Raw genomic sequence first — 20,187 nt, forward strand, 5'->3', positions numbered from 1 at the left:
AGTTAAGAGCTATTATATGTATTCTCTTTTTGCAAATATCCATATTTGTGCAGTATGTGTATTATGGAAAGAAAAAAAAAATAATACTGGCATATTTTAATCCTTTTGGTGCAAATTGTTAGGAAAATATATCTTTACAAGCGTTTTGCCTGGTACAATTAGGAGGTAACTTATAACCCTGGAAATACAGTTAAGAAAAGACAAATTGAGGGGCAGTGTCTTATAGCAATTGTGTAGCAATAGGAATGAAAAAGAAAATGTTTTTGTGTGAAATATGTATTTAATGAAACATTCTTTTTGTGTGCAGATCTTCCAAGTTGCATACATAATAATTAAAGCAGCAAATTCCCCACGGCCAGGTAACTGGATATTAGAACGTTCTCAGGATGGTGTTGAGTTCACGCCTTGGCAGTATTATGCAATCAGTGACTACGAGTGCTTGAGTCGATACAACGTGACACCAAGACTTGGGCCACCAACGTACAGAAGGGATGATGAAGTGATTTGCACGTCATTTTATTCAAGACTTGTGCCACTGGAACATGGAGAGGTATAATTATTTCAAATTTTACTTTTCCACTGATTAAATAGTTGCAGACTGGTGTAGTATGTATTTATACCCATCACTTTCACCATGATTCATGGAACCTTGCTTTTTTGGTTACATCCCAATGTACGTAAACAACAGCCTGTTTTTTAGATGCCTTCTCCAGAATCCTGGAGCAGAAATCTGTGCTTCCATTGTCACGCAGATAGACCATGTACAACCGTTTGCCCTCTGCTTGTATTAGTAAATGAGATTGCTGTTGTGTTTCCTCATCTAATCTACAGACCAATGACATGACCAGCAAGGACAATTTGTTGGAAATTCTTGTCTTTGATGATCTCTTCAGCCTTGCGGTCATTGTCTGCAGGGAGCAAAGATAAGAGGAGCAGTAATCTTTGCAGTCTGTAGTTTCTCCCATAGGGAAAATATATATCAGTATGTATTTAGTTATAATTGGCTGATTTACATCAAAACCAAAAAAGATTTGCAGTGTTAAATTCCTTTGATTATCTTTGGAATTTTGTCTCTATCAAGATAAAAACTGTTGCTTTCAGGAAAAAAAACAAAACAGCTGGAATATCGCTCGAGCAGTCATAGTGTTTCCATAGACAGAATTTAAAGAAACATATAGCTGTTTCATATTTTGTTACAAGGTCTTTTAAGCATATTCTGTATAAAGCAGCCATTCATCACCTACTGTCTGATAGTGAAGAGAGTTTGCGCGGTGTTTGGAGGTTTAGTAAAATTTGAAGAAGGTAGCAGACAAAGGCTTTTCGATAAATGTTAGTTTATTACTCTAAAATCCCATAAAATAAACGATGGAAACTATAGTGGCAATTTATGAGCAGAAATAACTACATACATTTATCCATTAATAAAAAACATACAAAAAGGTACAAAGGTACAAATCCATCCAAGAAATCCATCGTTGGTGCCTTTGTTATTGCGTCAGCCAGATAACCCCGCCCACTCGATTGTGAATGGCTGATTCCATGCATATATTAACTCCCGTTTGACTTGACTGTGCAGCCGAGCAAATACTTTAGAAGTATAGCTAAGATAAACATAATAATGCAAAGTAATCATACTAATAAATTAAGTACCCATAGGAGATTTTAATATGACAAAACAAAAAAAGTTTAAGCACTCGCCATAACTTAAGTACGGCAGCATTTCGCGTGACATAAATACCGCTGCGGTTGACTGTACATATTGTGTTGGTGGGTATGAGCCCCTGTGATTCAGGACGGAGTCACCTTCTTTGTAGTAAGGAGGCAGTATTCTCCCGTGGGCCCACCAACACCGATCTAGTTAAGAAAACGGCGCACTCTCCGTTGGTGTCACAAATGTGGCATTTACTTGACTAGGATTGTCTTTTTTGTGCCTTTTATTTCTTGTTGTGCCTCAACATTTCCCGTTGATTAATCCCTATAGCTGTATGCACGTTATGTCTTCGGATAGTTGAATGAAGGCATCTAGTTTATTGTGGAATTTCCCTTCTTTTTTCCCTTAAACATCTGCTGGTTTTTTTTTCTGGCAGACTAAGCTTTTGAATGCAAACAAATGCATTATTCACTATGTATCATATTTATTTTTTTAAATGTGTATATTTGCTAATTTAAAAAAGTTGACCATTATTTACGTCTATTTTTTTCCTTTTCTTTTTTTAAGCTTGCCAATGCCATCCTGAAAGCTCTGTTTCAGGCATTTGTCACCACGAGACTGGCATATGTGAATGTAAACCAAATGTGTTTGGAAAAAGATGCGATCAGTGCGTGGTAAGAAACAATAAAACCGGTTATTCTTAAAGTGAATGTATAGTGTAAAAAGAATAAGATCAGGGCAATTAAATATAGTTGATTTTATAACAGATACAAAGATAGATAACATAACAGTATTCTCCTGTGGACTCACCAACACGGATCCGGTTAAGCAAACGGCACTTCTATAGGGCCATTAACGCACTCTAGGAATTAAATACATTTTCATGGAAAGTGAGTGACTTTATGGTTTATTCCCACAGCATGGATTCTACGGTTTGACGTCTGGCATTGGATGTCTCCCCTGTGATTGTAACGAGTCAGGCTCCGTTTCAGATGCTTGTAATGATGCCGGGCAGTGCACCTGCGTACCTGGAGTAGCTGGACTCAAGTGTGATGTTTGTGCCCATGGATTTTATGCATACCAGGATGGCGGCTGCACTCGTAGGTTTTGCACAGTGTTGATTAGTTATGTTTTGGAGCTGATGCATAGCTATATTCAATTCTATGATCGCATGCCCCCCAGCTGTCCCGATTCAGGCGGGACAGTCCCGATTTGGGGTCTCTGTCCCGGGATGCCAGCGGCCGGAAGGGGCTTTCAATCCTGTTCGCAGCCGCTCAGAGGCTGTTTTCAATGTTGGCCGGCAGATCAACATTGAAAACAGCCGCTGAGCGGCTGCAAACGGGATTGAAAGCCTTTTCCGGCCGCCGGCGTCTAATGAAAATAAAGGGGCTGGCGTGCACCCACCGCGCCGCCCAATGGCCGTGCCTCAGCTCTTCGTCCCACCCCTTTTAAACTCTGCCTCCAGAGTGGCTTATAGGGGTATAAGGCATTTCTGGAGGCAGTGTGGCATATAGGGGGTATAAGGCATTTCTGGAGGCAGAGTGCCATATAGGGGGGTATAAGGCATATAGGGGGTTAAAAGGCATATCATGGGGCAGAGCGGCATATAGGAGGGTATAAGGCATATCAGGAAGGCAGAGTGTCATATAGGGGGTATAATGCATTTCTGGGGGCAGCTGTGCATAACTGGGGGGGTTGGCAAATAAAAGGAAATTTCTTAATAAATATGAAACAATTGTTTACATGAATTAACAAAGAAATAAAAGTTTCTTACAAGAATATCGTGAAGAATAATGTCATCAATTTTTGCAGTATCAAACGTTTTGATTCCAAAAATCAATGGAGGGAGGATAACATTAGCCTTTTTTAATTTAAAAAAAAAATTCTGCTGCTGTGGACTACTCTTCCAATGGTGCTCAGCCAGCATTATGGTGGACACCTGGCTGGATGGCTGAGAATCATAGGAATTGTAGTTCACAGCTAGCATCTGCAGCTTTACTGTTGCTGCACTTCCCATGACGCTCAGCCAGCATCATGGAAGTAGTATGTCTGGCTGAGCCTTATGGGAATTCAATTCAATGTGTTGGTTATTTTTAATATGCATGACTGTGCTGACAAAAATAAAGTGTGTTTTAAGTGGTGATGCAATTGCTTGTATCGGAGAGTTTTTTTTTAAAAAAAGTGTCCCCCTTTCACATTTTGCAATTTTCCAACATTGTTGTGTTACGTTTTCCTTCCCAGCTTGTGACTGTGCACACACCCAGAATAACTGTGATCCTGAGTCTGGAGAGTGCATCTGCCCTCCTCATACGCATGGACCCAAGTGTGAATTCTGTGACACCAACTACTGGGGTCATGATCCAGAACTTGGATGTCTGGTAAGAGACCTCTAGAATTATCAAAGCCTGTGCCGGGTAACCATGTGACCAACAACCTAGTTGGTCTGGCGGGGATATCTGCCAACAGGATCATATTAATGCTGCAAATGTCAAGATGTCATGTATTTGTCTGATTTCAGGAATGTAACTGCAGCAAAGATGGGTCCAACAGCCTCCAGTGTGACCTTTCAACTGGCCAGTGCCATTGCAGAAAGGAATTTGGTGGACAGAGCTGCAGCGCCTGCCTGTTTGGATATAGGAAATATCCCGAGTGCGTTTCTTGTGACTGTGATCCCGAAGGCACGCAGTCTGCATGGTGTGATGATGAACGGAAGGTGTGCAGCTGCGTGGAAGAGACCGGCGAATGTGCTTGTAAGGTAAATAAACCCTGTTCTCTGTATTACTCCAACACGTGTTTTATAACATAACTTGATAAAAAAATATATAACATGGTATAATACATTGTATAGCTTCAAACATCCTTGGGAAAACAATGTTCTGTGTAAAACCAATGCATTTTTTCTGCGTGCAGTTTGTCACGTACTGTACATTATTTTGCAGTTTTTAGTAACAAAACCAGACTCCTTCTCCCCTGTCTGCACCGAGAGCACATGTCCTGCAGCCTGCACTGCTCCCATTGAAGCCAATTCAGCTAGAATCCATTGAATTTTTGTATTAAACATTAAAGAGAAAATGTTTAGCCCTTAAAGTAGGCTTTTTTTGGCCTCCACAAGATTTAGCCACTGCTTTTTGGAATAGATTGTGATTCAACCAAATTCAATCAATCACATTGGGAATGTGTATTTTAAGGTACAATGGGCCATTTTTGTCACATAACTCTCTGGTTGCATTAGCAAACTTTTATTTTGACCAAGATACCGTAGAATCCACAGTGCAAAGGCGCACAGATGATTTATGATTAATTATCTATTATGCTATTCATGAATGCAACTCCACCGACAGTATGATAAGGAATCTAGGTGATTGTCTAGTATTTTGGGCTTAAGTAACAGAGCTAGAACACATTATACAAATGGCTAATCTGCAAAATGTGTAAAATGATGTGTACTTTTGTCCTTTTAAAAACGTGATTTTATACACCTGTTTTGTTACAGGACAATGTGGTTGGAAGTTATTGCAACGAGTGTAAGGCTGGCACTTTTGCTCTTCATGCTGAGAATCCACTGGGCTGTTCCCTCTGTTTCTGTTCTGGAGTATCCCAGCTTTGTGCCGAAATGGAAGGCTATGTCCGCATACCTGTAAGTCACTGATATTTGTATTTATTGTCCTGTATCCCATTACCAAGTATACATTCTATTCTAATTTAAAGTTTTAAAATTAGCATTGCTAATTACCACAACAGTTTTTAGATAATAAGGTAAGAACAGTAGTTAATATTTAACTTGATACATGTAAAATGGTCATATTAATGTGATATCTGTGGCCTTGCCTTGATGGCGGGTGGGGCTAGTCACATATAGAGGCGGGGTTGGTCTTGTATAGGGGCCTGCTAGAAGGGAAGTCAAAGCAAAGTGGGTAGGAGAAAACAGGAAGTGGGTGGAGATTGGATATAGCCAAGTCCCGCCCCCTGCCAAGCAAAAATAAAGACTGGAAGACCCGAGGAAGCGGGGCTTTACCCGGAGAATCCTGGTCAAACCCAGAGAATTCCAAGATATGAATATAACATAAAAATTTATTGTTGAGCCGTAAAGGTCTAATGTTTGCGGTTGCATTAACAGTCATTCTTTTTATTTTGTGGCAATGTAAACCATGTTTTACACTTTTATCTTCTATTTATCTGGCCACAGATTTTGGCCTACGGTGGAATGCTGTCATATGTCATTACTTATTATGCTCTGGGAGATTCTGGTTCCTCTGATTTTGAGCCGAAGATTTTAATGAAAGGTGGGAGCGCCAGCAAACTGATTATATCTATGTACACCCCTGCTCCTGGAAACGCGGTGAGAACGGAGATTCAAGCCAGCATGACAGAGGTAAGTACTGTATATAAGTAATAGCCTGGCTTCTCAGCAGCTGCTCAAGTTCTCCACAGTTAAAACCAACTGGGCAAAATAAAACTGAGCCACATCAAACCAACATATGTATTACTTAGTAACCAACTCATAATGCTGCTAAGGATTAAGGCTCTTAGTTGAATGTTCAGTGCCAAGGTACAGACTTTTGGAACATTGTCTCTGATGCTTTAGACATTATTATTCTAAAGAGTAGGACAGCAAAATGTGAGCAATCCAATGGTCTATGCTGTGATCACAAAACTTCTCTGGAACTGTGTTTTTGTTTAATCCAATGTAATGGTTACCATTTAACTTCACTGAATGTTTCCTTTATTTGCTTGTCATTTGCAGAATAACTGGAGGTATTTTGATTCTGAACAGACTGTAACAAGATCAGATTTCATGTATGTTTTAAACAACATTGATTACATTCTAATCAAAGCATCTTATGGATATGGATTACAACAAAGCAGGTAAAGATTTAGTAAATTATGTACATAAATCACAGTCACGTTATACTTATGTGCTTGTAAAACATCAGGTCATCAGTTAATGTGTTCATTCTGTGTTAAATTCCTATTATTTTCCTCTTTTTTTGAACATTCCTAGGATCTCTAATATATCAATGGAGATTGCGGTGGAGGCATCAGACATGCATTCTGGCCGAGAAGCTGCTCATCTCATTGAGGTCTGCGAGTGCCCCCCTGGTTATAGAGGACTTTCATGTCAGGTAGGTTGCATTTCCAAAAAGTAGAATTTTATTCTGCCGTTTCAAAAACAATGGATTTACCCTTTTCACCCCATTTTTTTCTTTCTTTAGGAGTGTGCACCTGGATACTATAGAGAGAAGCTCTCAGAAATCAGTATCTTAGGGTTACGTTTCCAAAACCCTCCCTGTGTCCCCTGTCAGTGCAGCAACCACAGCGAGATCTGTGATCCAGATACTGGCAGATGCATGGTATGTAACATTATACAGGATCTCAAAGCAGCCAGATATATTACATTTCAGTCTCATTTATGATAATGCATTCTACATTGTAATTACATTAATAACTAACATTAAAATAATGTTAGAATAAAATTAGGGTGAAAACTTGTCAATTTTAGGGTCCTTGAGAGATAATATATTTTCAGTATTTACATCGTATTTATATATTATTTCATATCTTAATATTGCCTCACATTGAAGGGGTCAGTCAACATTTACAATTGAAACAATATTTTCATTTATTCAAGTCTACCTATGTTATATATAAGTAAAATCAGGGGTATTTTGTATGATTCTGAATGTATGTGCAAAACTGTAACTCTAGACCATCTAGATAAATATTTTTCCATTTGTGGTTATGTCTGTTTGAGCATTTAAATATTAGTTTAAATGATAGTAGATCAAGCCAGATGACTAAGGTGAATGTTATTGCATGTAATACCCACTGGCGTTGTACAATTTTATCCTACGACTCCCCCACCAGAGAGTTGGTTAATATTTTAATAATTTGCAATAATTTACTGTATAATCCCAATTTCCCATTCAATAAAAATAGTGTGACAAACCCTATAGCATGAGGGCCATACATGTCACTTTTAGGGGTCCTAAGCACAGTCCTCTGGGGCAATCAGAGTCAGGAACAGTAGCTTTGAACAAAACAGCGCTTTATTTTAACCGCTTAAACCCCAAAAACCAAATCATAAAAAGAAAACCTAGCTCCCAATTGGAGCCCTCTCTAACTTAACTATGCTGGTCCAGACTGACCAGCCTAATCACCCACTAACTCAACCTGCCAGCCAGACCCAGCTACGCCAGGCTCTGGAAAACCTCCCCCAGACAACACACAAAACGTCCAGGCAGGTATTGCCTCACTTGGCTCAGGAATTGTCTTCTTCAGGGTCTCTCCTTGCCCTGGGAGCACAGGGAACTTCCTCTCCCCCCAACAGTCTCTCTGAGTATCAGGCTCCAGGGGTTTTTAATGTCCAGCACCTGTGCCTTATGCCGGCCCCATAGGAATCCCGGACCGGATCCTGTGGACTTCTTGCCTCCTGGAAAACCTGGCATGGAATTTCCACAAAATGGGGGAAATGGAGCATTGGCCCACCCTGCTCTCCAATTGCTCCACCCCAGGGACCCATATGTATAATCTGCATAGCAGCTGTACCCAGATGCCATGCCAATCAACTCCCTGGGGCTCACAGTCTCACAATAGATACAGCCATTAGCGGGCCAACATGTTAATAAAATACCATAAAAATACCATAACTATTTAGCTATGCTCACATGTCTAACACCGCATAGTGAACAAAAAAATCAATCTCCGAGTGCAAAAAAGTGTCTTTCATAAAAACATATGTCTTATAGCAATAGATAACATGCATCGACCAGTCTAAAAACCATACTGTCAGATTTCACCAATTTCCCTGATCATTACCTGAAAGTGGGTACATTGTTATAGAACCTCCTTGCTGCAGTATTAAGTGAAGGATTAGTGTATTACCAGCGACAACCAGTTATAGGCAATGCTGATTGTTGGTTTGCTGTCATGTTGCAGGACTGCCAAGATAATACAGCTGGTGACCACTGCCATCTATGTGCTCCTGGCTACTATGGGAAAGTAACTGGGTCAATTGCAGATTGCTCATTGTGTGCTTGTCCCAAGGGCAACAGCCAGAGGTAATTTTACATCTAAACACCTATTTTATGTTGAAATGTGTGTACAGTCTTCTCCCTTGTCTGCCATTACTCCACAAATCAGATATTTATGTTTTAATATTGCTTTTTTTAGAATCTTTTTTGATGGTGTCAGTTTCTAGTCCTCTTAGCATTAATGCTGGAATCAACATGATATGGTATCATAAACCGCAATTATATTGTTGAGAAATAACCATAAGAAGGCATCTTGAAGCGTCTGCAAATGAGCCAAAAATATATGCTTAACATCAATGTCCTACTTAGAAGCTTTTGTGAAAATGGGGTACTAAGTTGTACAGTGGAATACAGAGTTCAAGTGTCTGAATGACTACCTTTACGGTGGTATAGATCTGTCTGACCACTCCACCTCTGCATATAGATAGATGATGTCTGCGCATGACACCATATTCTGGCACTAAATATTCAGTTGCACGCGGAAGCATGACGGAGAAGTTCAGACCTCTTCCTTCTCCCAAAACAATGTGCTGTGTTGAGTAGATTGATCTCTTAAACCTCCTAGCTGGGGCTCAATAGGCCGTTTGAAGCTGGCATTCTTCTGAGGTCTCCTGTCCTTGGAAGCTGACTAGGGTAATATAGCTCTGATTACATGCTGTATTAGCAAATTAGAGAAATTAAGTATAAAAATATAAACATAGAGAAATAAAATCTGCTCTAATATGACAGTATGCAGTTCTGCGCTATAAATTGTGAGAAGAATTGTTAAACATTTTAAACTCCCTTTTACTGTTTATGTTCCTAGTTTTAGCCCCACATGCGTCCTAGAAGGTATTAATGATTTCCGTTGTGATGCCTGTCTACCTGGATATGAAGGGCGATACTGTGAAAGGTAAGGACCATATGTGCTATTGAAAAGAGAGTATTACAGTCAGTTTTTACTCATAGTCAAAAGTGATATCTTTTTTTGGGAGGCGAACATTGAAAACAGCAAAGACATACTTTTCTGTGTTTGCCCGATAGCTTGTGCCATCTTAAGCAAAAGACCCTGTCATCTTTTGGACCAACACCATATCATTTTTTCGTAAAGCTTGAGGCGAGCACTAAACTCAGTGGCTCCTGTAAATGCTATTATCACCGACGCCTATGAAACAAGCCAGGTTGTCGGTGTTGGCCAAGCTGTTGGGCTTCACAGAAACACTAGAAAAGTTGGACCGGTTCAGTTATTTAAAAGACGCTAAAATAAGAACTTGACATTTTCTTTAACAATAGCTACTTATGATGCAAAGGAGTTATGGCGCAAACATAAATTATTTAATTATGTATTCTGTATATGTTTTGTAACATGTAGGTGTTCTCTTGGCTACTACGGAAATCCAAATGAGCCTGATGGCTTCTGCCAGAAATGTGACTGCAACCCAAGCGGCTCATTGAATAATGAATGTGATCGGCTAACCGGCCAGTGCATTTGCAAAACAGGAGTAACTGGCCGTCTTTGTGATACTTGTGAATTAAGACACATTCTTTTGGAAGAAGAATGTATATGTAAGTAACACACATCAGTACACTCTATACTGTGCCGATAACCTAGCTATTTTGTTAGTGGAAGAAAGGGACCTTTGACATAGGTATATAGAGTTGGGTGGACGGGGAATGACGCTGTGATAAGAGCAACTTATATAAGTCAAAAGAACCAGTTCACACACATAGTCGAAAAAGTTTAATAATGCAAGGAAAGTGATGGATCAGAGGCACGAACAAGTACATTTCGGTACAATGGCCAATCTAAGCCAAAAATTAGGCGGTCACCCTTGCCACTAGTGGTGCACCTAATAAATCGCACTTCATGTGACCCAAACATAATAAGATATGAAACCGTTGAATATGTTTTATTTCATATTATAATTAGATACGGGTAAAGAGTGTCCTCGTTATTTAATGCTGTTTAACGATTCCTTCACCAACTCTTACTAGATGCTTCGTGCTCATTGTGTGGGATAACGTTATTAATGTGAGACGTTCAGGGAAACTTACCCAAGCCTGTTTCAGTGGTGTCCTGCGTGTGATAATACATAGTGACGGGCCAAGCTGCTACATAGTAGTGCTGCCCTTTGATTGGAAGTAAAGGGTTTTTTAGAACCTGTTGAGTCTATTATTGTAGGATCCATGCAACACTTCTTAATAGATATATCTTAACACCACTTCTTCAGTGCACCTTAATAAAATGATCTAATACTACTGGGGTATAAAGTACTCAAGCTGTTTCCTGCCTGTCCATGGCTTTGACCATTTATTTGTTCTTTTATTTCCAGCTTGTGATGATGATTGCACTGGAACCTTACTTGATGATTTGGATAGTTTGCACCAGGCCATCTTCTCTTTTAATATGACCGGTATTGGTAGACCACCTCATCAAACTCTATTCAACTTGGAAAATGTGACAAAGCACTTTAAGGTATCTTACTCAAAACGTATAACACATATTTCAACCAGATATGGCGGTATTTGATTAGGTATTTATCTATCTATCATCTATCTATCTATCTATCTATCTATCTATCTATCTATCTATCTATCGCTTGCTTTCATCATGTTTCATCCATCCATCTGTAATATAGACTTATAAGAAAGTTATACTTTACTGTAAGAGTGGCAGATAAGTGGAACAGCCTCCCAGAAGAAATGGTAGATATATGTAGAATGTGGGTCTAGTTTAATTTTAATCAACAACATTAGATTGCAAATGAAATATTATAACATAGGCAGCTTTGTGAATAAGAACGTGTTTTAATAAATATTAATTATGTTACTTTAAGTTTCCCTCCATCCCTCCGTACAAATAATGTAGTTGCTCTCTGTAGACAAGTTGTGGCTGATACTGTCCAGATCGGGGAAAACTGGATAAAATCTAATAAAGGGTCTTTATGATGTTCTTGAAACTGTTCAAATTGGATCTGTAGATGAAGTTGCTGCTCTCTCCGTAATGTAATCAGGTCCCGGCTTAGAGCATGATGTTCGCCAATTACCAGAGGCAATTATATGCAAATATAATTTTAATACATATTTAAATATGCCTTAAAAGCCAAAAACGATGGTTGATAGGAGATTAAGATACAACAAACATTGAGGTTCATGGAAAGGGCTCACAGGATTTATTGAAAGGTTACGAGCACATAGCTGAAACGCAACAGCTCTTAAAGTCTAAATCAACAGCAATCACTTTATTTTGAGGTCTGCCCGGAAAAAAAAAATAATACAAAGTGTTGAAAGTCACACATTAAATAAACTGAAAGTAAATAGCATCTATCTATCTATAAAATACCCTGTTCTTTGGCCATTTATACATTTCTGCATGTTTTAGGCTTGTATCTCTAGATTGTAAATTTGTTTGATCAGTGCCTTCCTCACCTGTTGTCTCTGTAAGTCAATTTGTTATGTTATATACTACTTGTTATGTCCTGTCCACCCATTGTACAGCGCTACGGAATTTGATGGTGCTATATAAAACAATAAATAATAATAATCCATGTATGTTCAGGCTGGAGAAGTACAGATTTGATTTGTATTCCTGTCCAAGGTCCATGAGCATTTATTATGGCATCTCTGGAATCTCTTATATTTCTCAGTCAGGTTAATGTCATCATTACATTTTTTAAATGTATTTGACTAAAAACACATATTCATTTATTTCATATGTACATACGGTATATTCCATCTGTTAGGTATATTCCCAAGTAAAGTTTACATTATTTTTATCTAGGTTTATGCAAGTAAAATGTGTAGTTTTAAGTCACGTTTCTCAATATTCTCAATAACTAGACAAATTTGGATTGTTTTTCAGGAGTCTGTGCCAATAAGAGTCAGCCCAATAATATCCCTGGACAAGACAATGGAGCAGCTCAGTTCTTTGTCTAAAGACACCCTCCAACTTGAGCAGCACGTGAGTACACGCCACAATCTGCAGATTGATTTTCCTACAGTGCCTCTTTTATTAAGATCGCCATAATATGAAGTTTGCTTTGTTATACCTTGGACAGCTTTAATTCTATTTACGTCTATTTCTTAATGTAAAATCTAGCAAAGCAAATATTAAAAAGTAGACCTCATATGTGTCCAATAAGGTCAATACATATAGTGCTACAAAAACGCAATTGCCCCCAATTTCTATTTTTGCATATTTGTCACCATTTTTTTTTTTTTTTTTTTTTTGATCATCCAAATAATTTTAATATTAGGCAAAGATAACGTGCAGTTCTTAAATGATCTTTTCATTTGTAGAAGGAAAAAAAATCTGACCCTTGCCCCCTTAGATACTAAACCAATTAACCAAATATAATAGATAATTGGGTTTAATTTCACTAGACACACACAGACATAATTACAATAAATACCTTTTCAGGGCACTGTAGTATTTCTTTTTTTTTGCTTTATGAAATTCGTATATCTATCCTGCGAGATCAATTAAAATTAGGTTAATTATGTAAAATATTTTATTACATACAGGTGCTTTGGAGCGTTTAAGATTCAGTGATATTATTAAATGGTTCAAAATGATCTATACATTGCTCATTGTTCTACAACTTAAATGTAATTTGTTTTGCATTTTAAAAAATCTAAATCATACATGTTTACTTTTCCCTAAGATGGAGCAGGTGATAGGTGATGGAGAAGCACTGAACAATGCCACCATCAGAACTCTGAATAAGACTCAAGAGTTAATCGGCTTTATTGACAAAATGCAAACGACTATTCAAGGTACATTTATTGCCATTTAAATGGGGTTATCCCCAACAGTTGTTGAACTACAGATACCTATCCAGCAATTATCTGGTTGTCAAAGATAGAAGTTGTTTGGCGATATAAGGGCAGTTCTTCCTTTTTGCGCGTACTTTATTAACTTTAAATAGTTATTTAAATCAACGCAGACTTTCTTCTAGTACTGAGGTTGATAGCATACATGGACAACTATAGGACTTCTAGCACCCATGGTAAATTAAGTGCTACATGTATACTTTCTTTGTAAAAAAAAACATACTGTATATACCGGCGTATAAGACGACTTTTTAACCCCAGAAAATCTTCTTAAAAGTGGGGGGTCGTCTTATACGCCGGGTACTAACTTAGAAACCCCTAAGAAATGCAACCACCGGGTACTTACCAAGCCGGAGGTTCCCACGAAGCCACCAATCTCTAGGGGAGGGGCGAGTGAAGAAGCCGCCTCCCCTGGGCCGGTCTTCAGGGCCGCGCCGAGGTAGGTGCAAGATCGTGATCTCCCCAACTAGCCCTGATCAGCAGGGCTGGTTGGGGAGATCACGACCTCCCTCTAACTAGCCCGACATTAGGGAGCTCGAGGTCTGGCACTTCAGACCTCGGCTTCCCTGCTCTCTAATCACTACGTGTCGGCTATTGATGCCGAGCCTGGGGATGACGTCATGTCCCGGCGCTCGGCATCAATTGCCGGCGCGTAGTGATGAGGGAGCAGGGAAGCCGAGGTCTGAAGTGCCAGACCTCGCGCTCCCACAACTGGATGGAAGAAAGAAGACAGAAGATAAGGTAAGAGATGGGGAGAAAGGGGTGTGAGTGCAGTGTATGTATGTTGGTGTGATATGGTCAGTGTATTTGTAAGCTGGTGTGTGTATATATACACACACACACACACACACACACGTGTCCTGATGAAAGTCTAATAAACAGACTGAAACGTTGATTAGAAAACTGCTGTTTCTGGAGTGATTATTTAAAGAAGTCCCTGGAGTGCCGGTAACGATTTTTTTGATATTATAAGATTTGCTGTTGCAGCTACTTGGCACCGGGCTAAAAAAGTGGTGATTGGTGTGCAATTGTTGATTTTGGACTTTGTATATATATATATATATATATATATATATATATATATATATATATATATATATATATTTATATATAATATATATACACACACACTGATGTATGTATGTATGTATATATATATATATATATATATATATACATACGTGTGTGTGTATATATACATATACATATACATGTGTGTAAAGGCAGGGGTGTGTGGTGAGGGCAGTGTATAAATGTGTATGTATGGACAGGCATATGTGTAGATATATATATACACACACATATATATATATACACACACATATATATACACACACATATATATATATATATACACACATATATATATTATATATATGTGTGTGTGTGTGTGTGTGTGTAAGGGCAGTGCATGTATGTATATGTCAGCAAATCAACCAGCAAATCACCGGTAAGGTACATTGCTTGCCGTGATTGGCTGGTTGTTGTATGCTGGGTAGAGGGGTAGTCTTATACGGCGAGTATAGTCCAAACTCTATATTTGAACTGTAAAAGTTGGGGGTCGTCTTATACGCCCGGTCGTCTTATACGCCGGAATATACGGTATATATAGAGAGTGGCACCCCTACCAACTCAGCATACTAGACAGCTGCCTAATTTGACTATGTGGCCAGATCTGTCGTTTCTAGTGTTTGGGAGCTTTCTAAATGAGCTATTAACCTATCTTTCTTGCAGTATTGGTGGAAGTGGTCGAAAGCCTAAATGAGACGAGCATTGATACACAGCTCTCTGACAATTTGCAATTAAATTATGAGGATGATGTCTCCTTAATGCTCAGTTCTATGAGGTCGAAATATTTTAATGATCAAAGTCAAGATGCTACCAAAACCCTCAAGTAAGCGCTTTTATTTTCTTGTTTTTGCGAAATATATATATGTATGTGTGTATGTATATGTATGTGTGTATGTGTATATATATATATATATATATATATATATATTAGTATACATGTTAGTACGTATACATTTTATATTATTATTATACGTACATATATTTGTTTTGTTTATTAGATGTTCACAGGGAAAAAAGGAATTGCTAAATCAAATATATCTATATAAATTAAAACACACTTTTAAAATGAGTTGCCCTTTTCCTTATTTTTTTATACCGCCTGTCACAAGAACACAAGAAGTTAGACTAAAGGTGAATTCTGCAGAGAGTACCAGACCCGAACCAATAGCGGTATTTACTTTTATCTGAGTAGTTTTTTTCCTTTTATGATTTATCAGAGTATCAGAAGGCTATCTACACAGAGTTGAGAAAGAATATGAGAAGCCACACCAAGATTTAACAAAGTTAAAAAATAGTCTTGAAAATGCCCTCGCACAACGTAACAACAAACTACTGGCAGCGGAGGATTTGCTGTATGTGGCATCTGCAAACACCAACAACACCAACGATCTGCTGGTCATTATACAAAGAAATCTGGCTGATTTGAGGGTAAGTGAGTTTCAGAATTTATGTTTGTAATTACCTATTAATGTGGTAAAACAATTGATCAAGGTTAAAAAAATACTTTTACGTTTGAAACATCTTTGCATCCCGGGGGAACTCTGCATTAGTCCTAGGGGCTGCAAGTATGAAAGTTGACCCATGGATAACTAAAAAAAATCATAAGGAACAATCAAAATAATTTTAGCGGAATGTATTTTTATTTATTTTCCCTTACAGACAAAAAAACACGACCTTCAGGAAAATAAGAACCGTTCTGTGTTGTTGATTGAGGAAGGTCTTGGGCTGGTGGATGATGCAGTTTTGCTTGCAGAGGACACCATTAATGCTACATCTGTATGTATCCAGGTGTCACTGAATCAATTGGACCATAGAGAGTCATTTAATGTGGATTTAATGTTGTAATGTTGTCCATAGGTTTTGGAGACCCACCAAGAGGAGCTTCTTCTTTGGAATTCTAAACTGAGACACCATGTAGATCGTCTGGTAATGCAGATGGCCAAAAGAGACGCACTTGACATGGTCTATAAGGCAGAAGATTATGCAGCTGAACTACACAAACTTTCTGCTTCTCTAAATAGGTAAACATAGCAGTGTTAATACCAAAATGTAGTTATTAATTCATCCAGTTCAGTCATATTCATATAAGTCAGCATTGCCATCTACCTTGGTTTTGTCACGGTATTAAGTTAAATGGAAGTCAAATCTAAATTGCTACAAGCTGGGTAGTAGAAGAAGATGTGATTATTTTATTAAAACAAATGCATAAGCAGAACAACACATCTGCTATTTAAAGCTGTAAACCTTAGTTGTAGCATTTGATGATGTGATTTTTTTTAACTCATTTTGCTACAAAATCTTTTCAGCAAAAACATCATATTTTAAAGGGACAATATAATAATATATCTTTTTTTGTGTGTTCCCAGTTCTCTTTTAGATGTAAGGAATGCCTCTTTGAATGCCACCAGTGCGATCCATTCTCACACAGATATCAAAAATATGATTGAGCAATCAGAGGTTCTTGCAGAACAGTGTAACCACACAGTTACAGGAGTCCTGGCAATGGTAAGGTCTTCAAAGAGCGGCAGGTGCATAGGTCTAAAGAACATGGAATGGTAAAAAGATTACTGTTAGTGTTATCAATCCACAATGACATTTTAATAGACAATTGTATTAACACTCTTAATAGACTTGTATCCTAATGACATCCATATGCTAAAAAATATACAAAATTTAGGTTACGGTACACCTTCTATAGCCAAAACTCTCCAGTACAGTATCAAAGATTAAGCACATTTTATTAGAACGTGAGTTTTTATTTTTCAGATTATTATATTAACTAGATTGATTAATGTTTATTGGAAATAATGTCACTAGTAATGTCCACTCACTGTTACTTAAGATCAGTAAGAATTGCTAGTTCATTTTTAGGTTGTATAATTTTCATCAGTTAACCCTATGAACTATATGATATGGCGCCTAAGGTTTTAGACCTAAAAAGTAAGCACTAATGTATAGTTTAGTTAACTGGCAAAAAAACCCAACTAATCCATAGTGTCTGATAAGTAGTGGCTTCCCTGGCCAGGTACCCCTGTAATAAATTAGCCCAGAAAATGTGTCTTACAATGACAGAAATCATACACGAAACCTAGAGAAGAACTATAGAATGCATCTGGTCACAAACAAAATTCTCCTTAAAGTAAAATAATAACTTAGATCTCCAGTGTTATGTGAAAGCATCAACATCCCATCACTTTCCAGACCTCTATTTGCTTAGTGTTAGAATATATTTTGTCCTTCACATCACAACAATGCAAAAAGCTTATTGGATCTCAGGTTTATGGACCCCCAAACATGTAGATAACTTTTTGAAAAAGGACCATATCCTAGAACTCATTTTGTTCTAAATGCAACATTTTATATTGGGACTGTTTCTGCTGTGCTTAGTTTTAAGTAGTTATCCAATGCCTACATCATAGTGTTGCCTATAACCAGTTTTTTTTAATTGTCCATTTGATTTGTCCTTATAGCGTTCATATTAAAATATGTATGGTGCCAACAAATGGCATCCTTGACCAAATATTAAGATATAATGCAGTTATTTTCTTTAATAGCACTTGATAAATGTGTAAATGACAGACAATATATACCACCTGACTTGAGCTTAATTCCCCAACCTACCTTACTGACCATGGTTAACATTTTATCACTGCAGGTATAGCACTGAAACTACAACTTTTACTCTAAGAACACAAACAAACACAAATCATTTTTGACTTATTACATCATTTAAAAAATCTGATAACGATATGTTTTCTTTTAAAAGGTTTCAGGGGCAAATGGATCTTTACAAGTTGCACCAAAAAATTCTATGAAGTTCAGCACACAACTTCTGAATGAGGCCAAAAATTTAAGTCTTAGCACGGAAGGTAAGGGTCTGGGAACTTTGATAGTTTCGTACCATATTATACTATATTTTTGTCAGTACCATAGCTTTACATGACTTTAGGAGTATTAGCTACTTTTATAGACCCCAATGATAGACATTCTTATTTGATCCAATAAAAGAATGGTTATATGAGGACGCATGCCACACTCCTATACCTCTGCAGTGTCCAGCTTCGTGTGTCCAGCTGGCAGCCAGATCTACGACAGTAAAGGTAAGTGACCAGCGCCATCTGGCACTGGCCCACAAGGCATTTACCCGGTTTGCCAGTTGGCCAGTCCAGGCCTGCATACAAATAGATTACTGTTTATTTCAGTGATTCTGTGTCATTTTGGATGTTTTAAACAAAAAAATGGAAGCTGAAAGGTTACGTGGCATCCGCACTGTAATCAAATGACACTTCAGTATGACAACGTGAAGTTACCATCATCAGACAGAGCAGAAACACCTACTGAGAAAAATAAAAATCCAATTTCTTATGCCCGACACTTGTTTGTCATTGACAGTTCTTCCTTTCAGATATTTAAATTGGTAATCTTCTCAAACTCTTTTGTTCGTTCCCATAGGTCTTGTGTCTGATTTGAACGATCTGAAAACAAAAGCAGATACAATACAAAAACGCACTCATGCATTTACACGTCAAATAAGTGAACAGCTTCTGGCTCTGAGAAATTTACCAAATGGTAAGTAGCATTAAGGCGTATTCATTTACTTCTAGCTGTACCTACAAATTGTACTTCCACTAATAAAAATGTGCATCTTTGATGGAAATGCAGACAAAAGAGTCTTTGTACAGGTGCACAATAGAAACACATAAATGATTTGCTTCGGTTTAATTCCTGACCATCTCAGCATAATCCTCTGTTCATTCCAAATGGGCATTAACAAAACAAAGCTGAATTTTATCCTAGTGTAAAAGGTATCTTCTTTACCTATAAAACAAAACTTTTTTTCAGTTTTTATAGCAAGAATCTATTAGTGTCTGCTTTTTGGTTGCCTATGTTCCTGGAAAAAACATATACAGTATTAAATAATTATTTCTTGGGCATATTCATTAGAGTAGGTGGAACACTGCATTTAAAAGGGAGGTTCCGCAAGTTCTCAGACATTATATATATTTGAAAAGACTCTAAAAGAAGAAATGTATGGTTTTGTGATGACAACGTAATGAATACAGTAATGATGACATCACGCTTATGTCATTAATGAGACATTGCTATGCTTCAGAAACTGAAAATGTGATGAGACTGCCAAAAAAAAAAAGAAAGGTCTCCTAAGATTTATTTGCTAAACATATTGCTGGAACAGAAGCTTTAATTATTGATTCAGTTCAGACATACAATGCCTAGACTTCCTCCTGAGAGCGAGGCCTGCTTACCTGTTAATGGCTGTTCAGTGTGATTTTCTGACAAAATAAGTCATTAAATGCTGTGAATATGTTTCGATACACACTAAAAGGCTGTAACCGTGCTCCTAACAAAAATGTGTCCTTCTTTTGCCTTTTGAAATGTTGAGAAGCATAATTTCTGAAATAACCTCTGAGCTTCCAAGCCCATGCTTTTATTTCTTGCAAAACAATAACTGCGTATCCACATCCCCAACAGGGCAGGAGCCCAGGGGCGGGCTGGGCCGGGGGGCAATTGCCCCCCAGGCCGCCCGAAATCTAATCTAAACGGCCGCTGGGTGCTGATGCCGCCGGCCGGCGCTACTTTAATACTTTTTTTTTTTTAAATTTA

The 20,187-nt window shown here is 38.0% G+C and overlaps 1 protein-coding gene across 1 annotated transcript in view; it reads left to right on the forward strand.

The window, feature by feature from the left end:
- Positions 1-20,187, forward strand: part of LOC128497711 (laminin subunit alpha-1-like) — a 46,900-nt gene that overhangs the window by 7,430 nt on the left and 19,283 nt on the right. Inside the window, exons 4-27 of the mRNA XM_053467871.1 lie at positions 308-550; positions 1,227-1,329; positions 2,219-2,325; positions 2,571-2,751; positions 3,893-4,029; positions 4,170-4,406; positions 5,145-5,288; positions 5,838-6,023; positions 6,396-6,517; positions 6,654-6,774; positions 6,865-7,002; positions 8,588-8,709; positions 9,488-9,574; positions 10,034-10,227; positions 10,995-11,137; positions 12,524-12,622; positions 13,326-13,437; positions 15,229-15,388; positions 15,783-15,993; positions 16,225-16,341; positions 16,423-16,586; positions 16,932-17,058; positions 18,332-18,434; positions 19,018-19,134. Coding sequence (XP_053323846.1) covers positions 308-550; positions 1,227-1,329; positions 2,219-2,325; positions 2,571-2,751; positions 3,893-4,029; positions 4,170-4,406; positions 5,145-5,288; positions 5,838-6,023; positions 6,396-6,517; positions 6,654-6,774; positions 6,865-7,002; positions 8,588-8,709; positions 9,488-9,574; positions 10,034-10,227; positions 10,995-11,137; positions 12,524-12,622; positions 13,326-13,437; positions 15,229-15,388; positions 15,783-15,993; positions 16,225-16,341; positions 16,423-16,586; positions 16,932-17,058; positions 18,332-18,434; positions 19,018-19,134 — 3,475 coding nt within the window. The remainder of the gene's footprint in view (positions 1-307; positions 551-1,226; positions 1,330-2,218; positions 2,326-2,570; positions 2,752-3,892; positions 4,030-4,169; positions 4,407-5,144; positions 5,289-5,837; positions 6,024-6,395; positions 6,518-6,653; positions 6,775-6,864; positions 7,003-8,587; positions 8,710-9,487; positions 9,575-10,033; positions 10,228-10,994; positions 11,138-12,523; positions 12,623-13,325; positions 13,438-15,228; positions 15,389-15,782; positions 15,994-16,224; positions 16,342-16,422; positions 16,587-16,931; positions 17,059-18,331; positions 18,435-19,017; positions 19,135-20,187) is intronic.

Source organism: Spea bombifrons, chromosome 5 (genome assembly GCF_027358695.1).
Source record: "Spea bombifrons isolate aSpeBom1 chromosome 5, aSpeBom1.2.pri, whole genome shotgun sequence".
Taxonomy (NCBI): Eukaryota; Metazoa; Chordata; class Amphibia; order Anura; family Pelobatidae; genus Spea; species Spea bombifrons.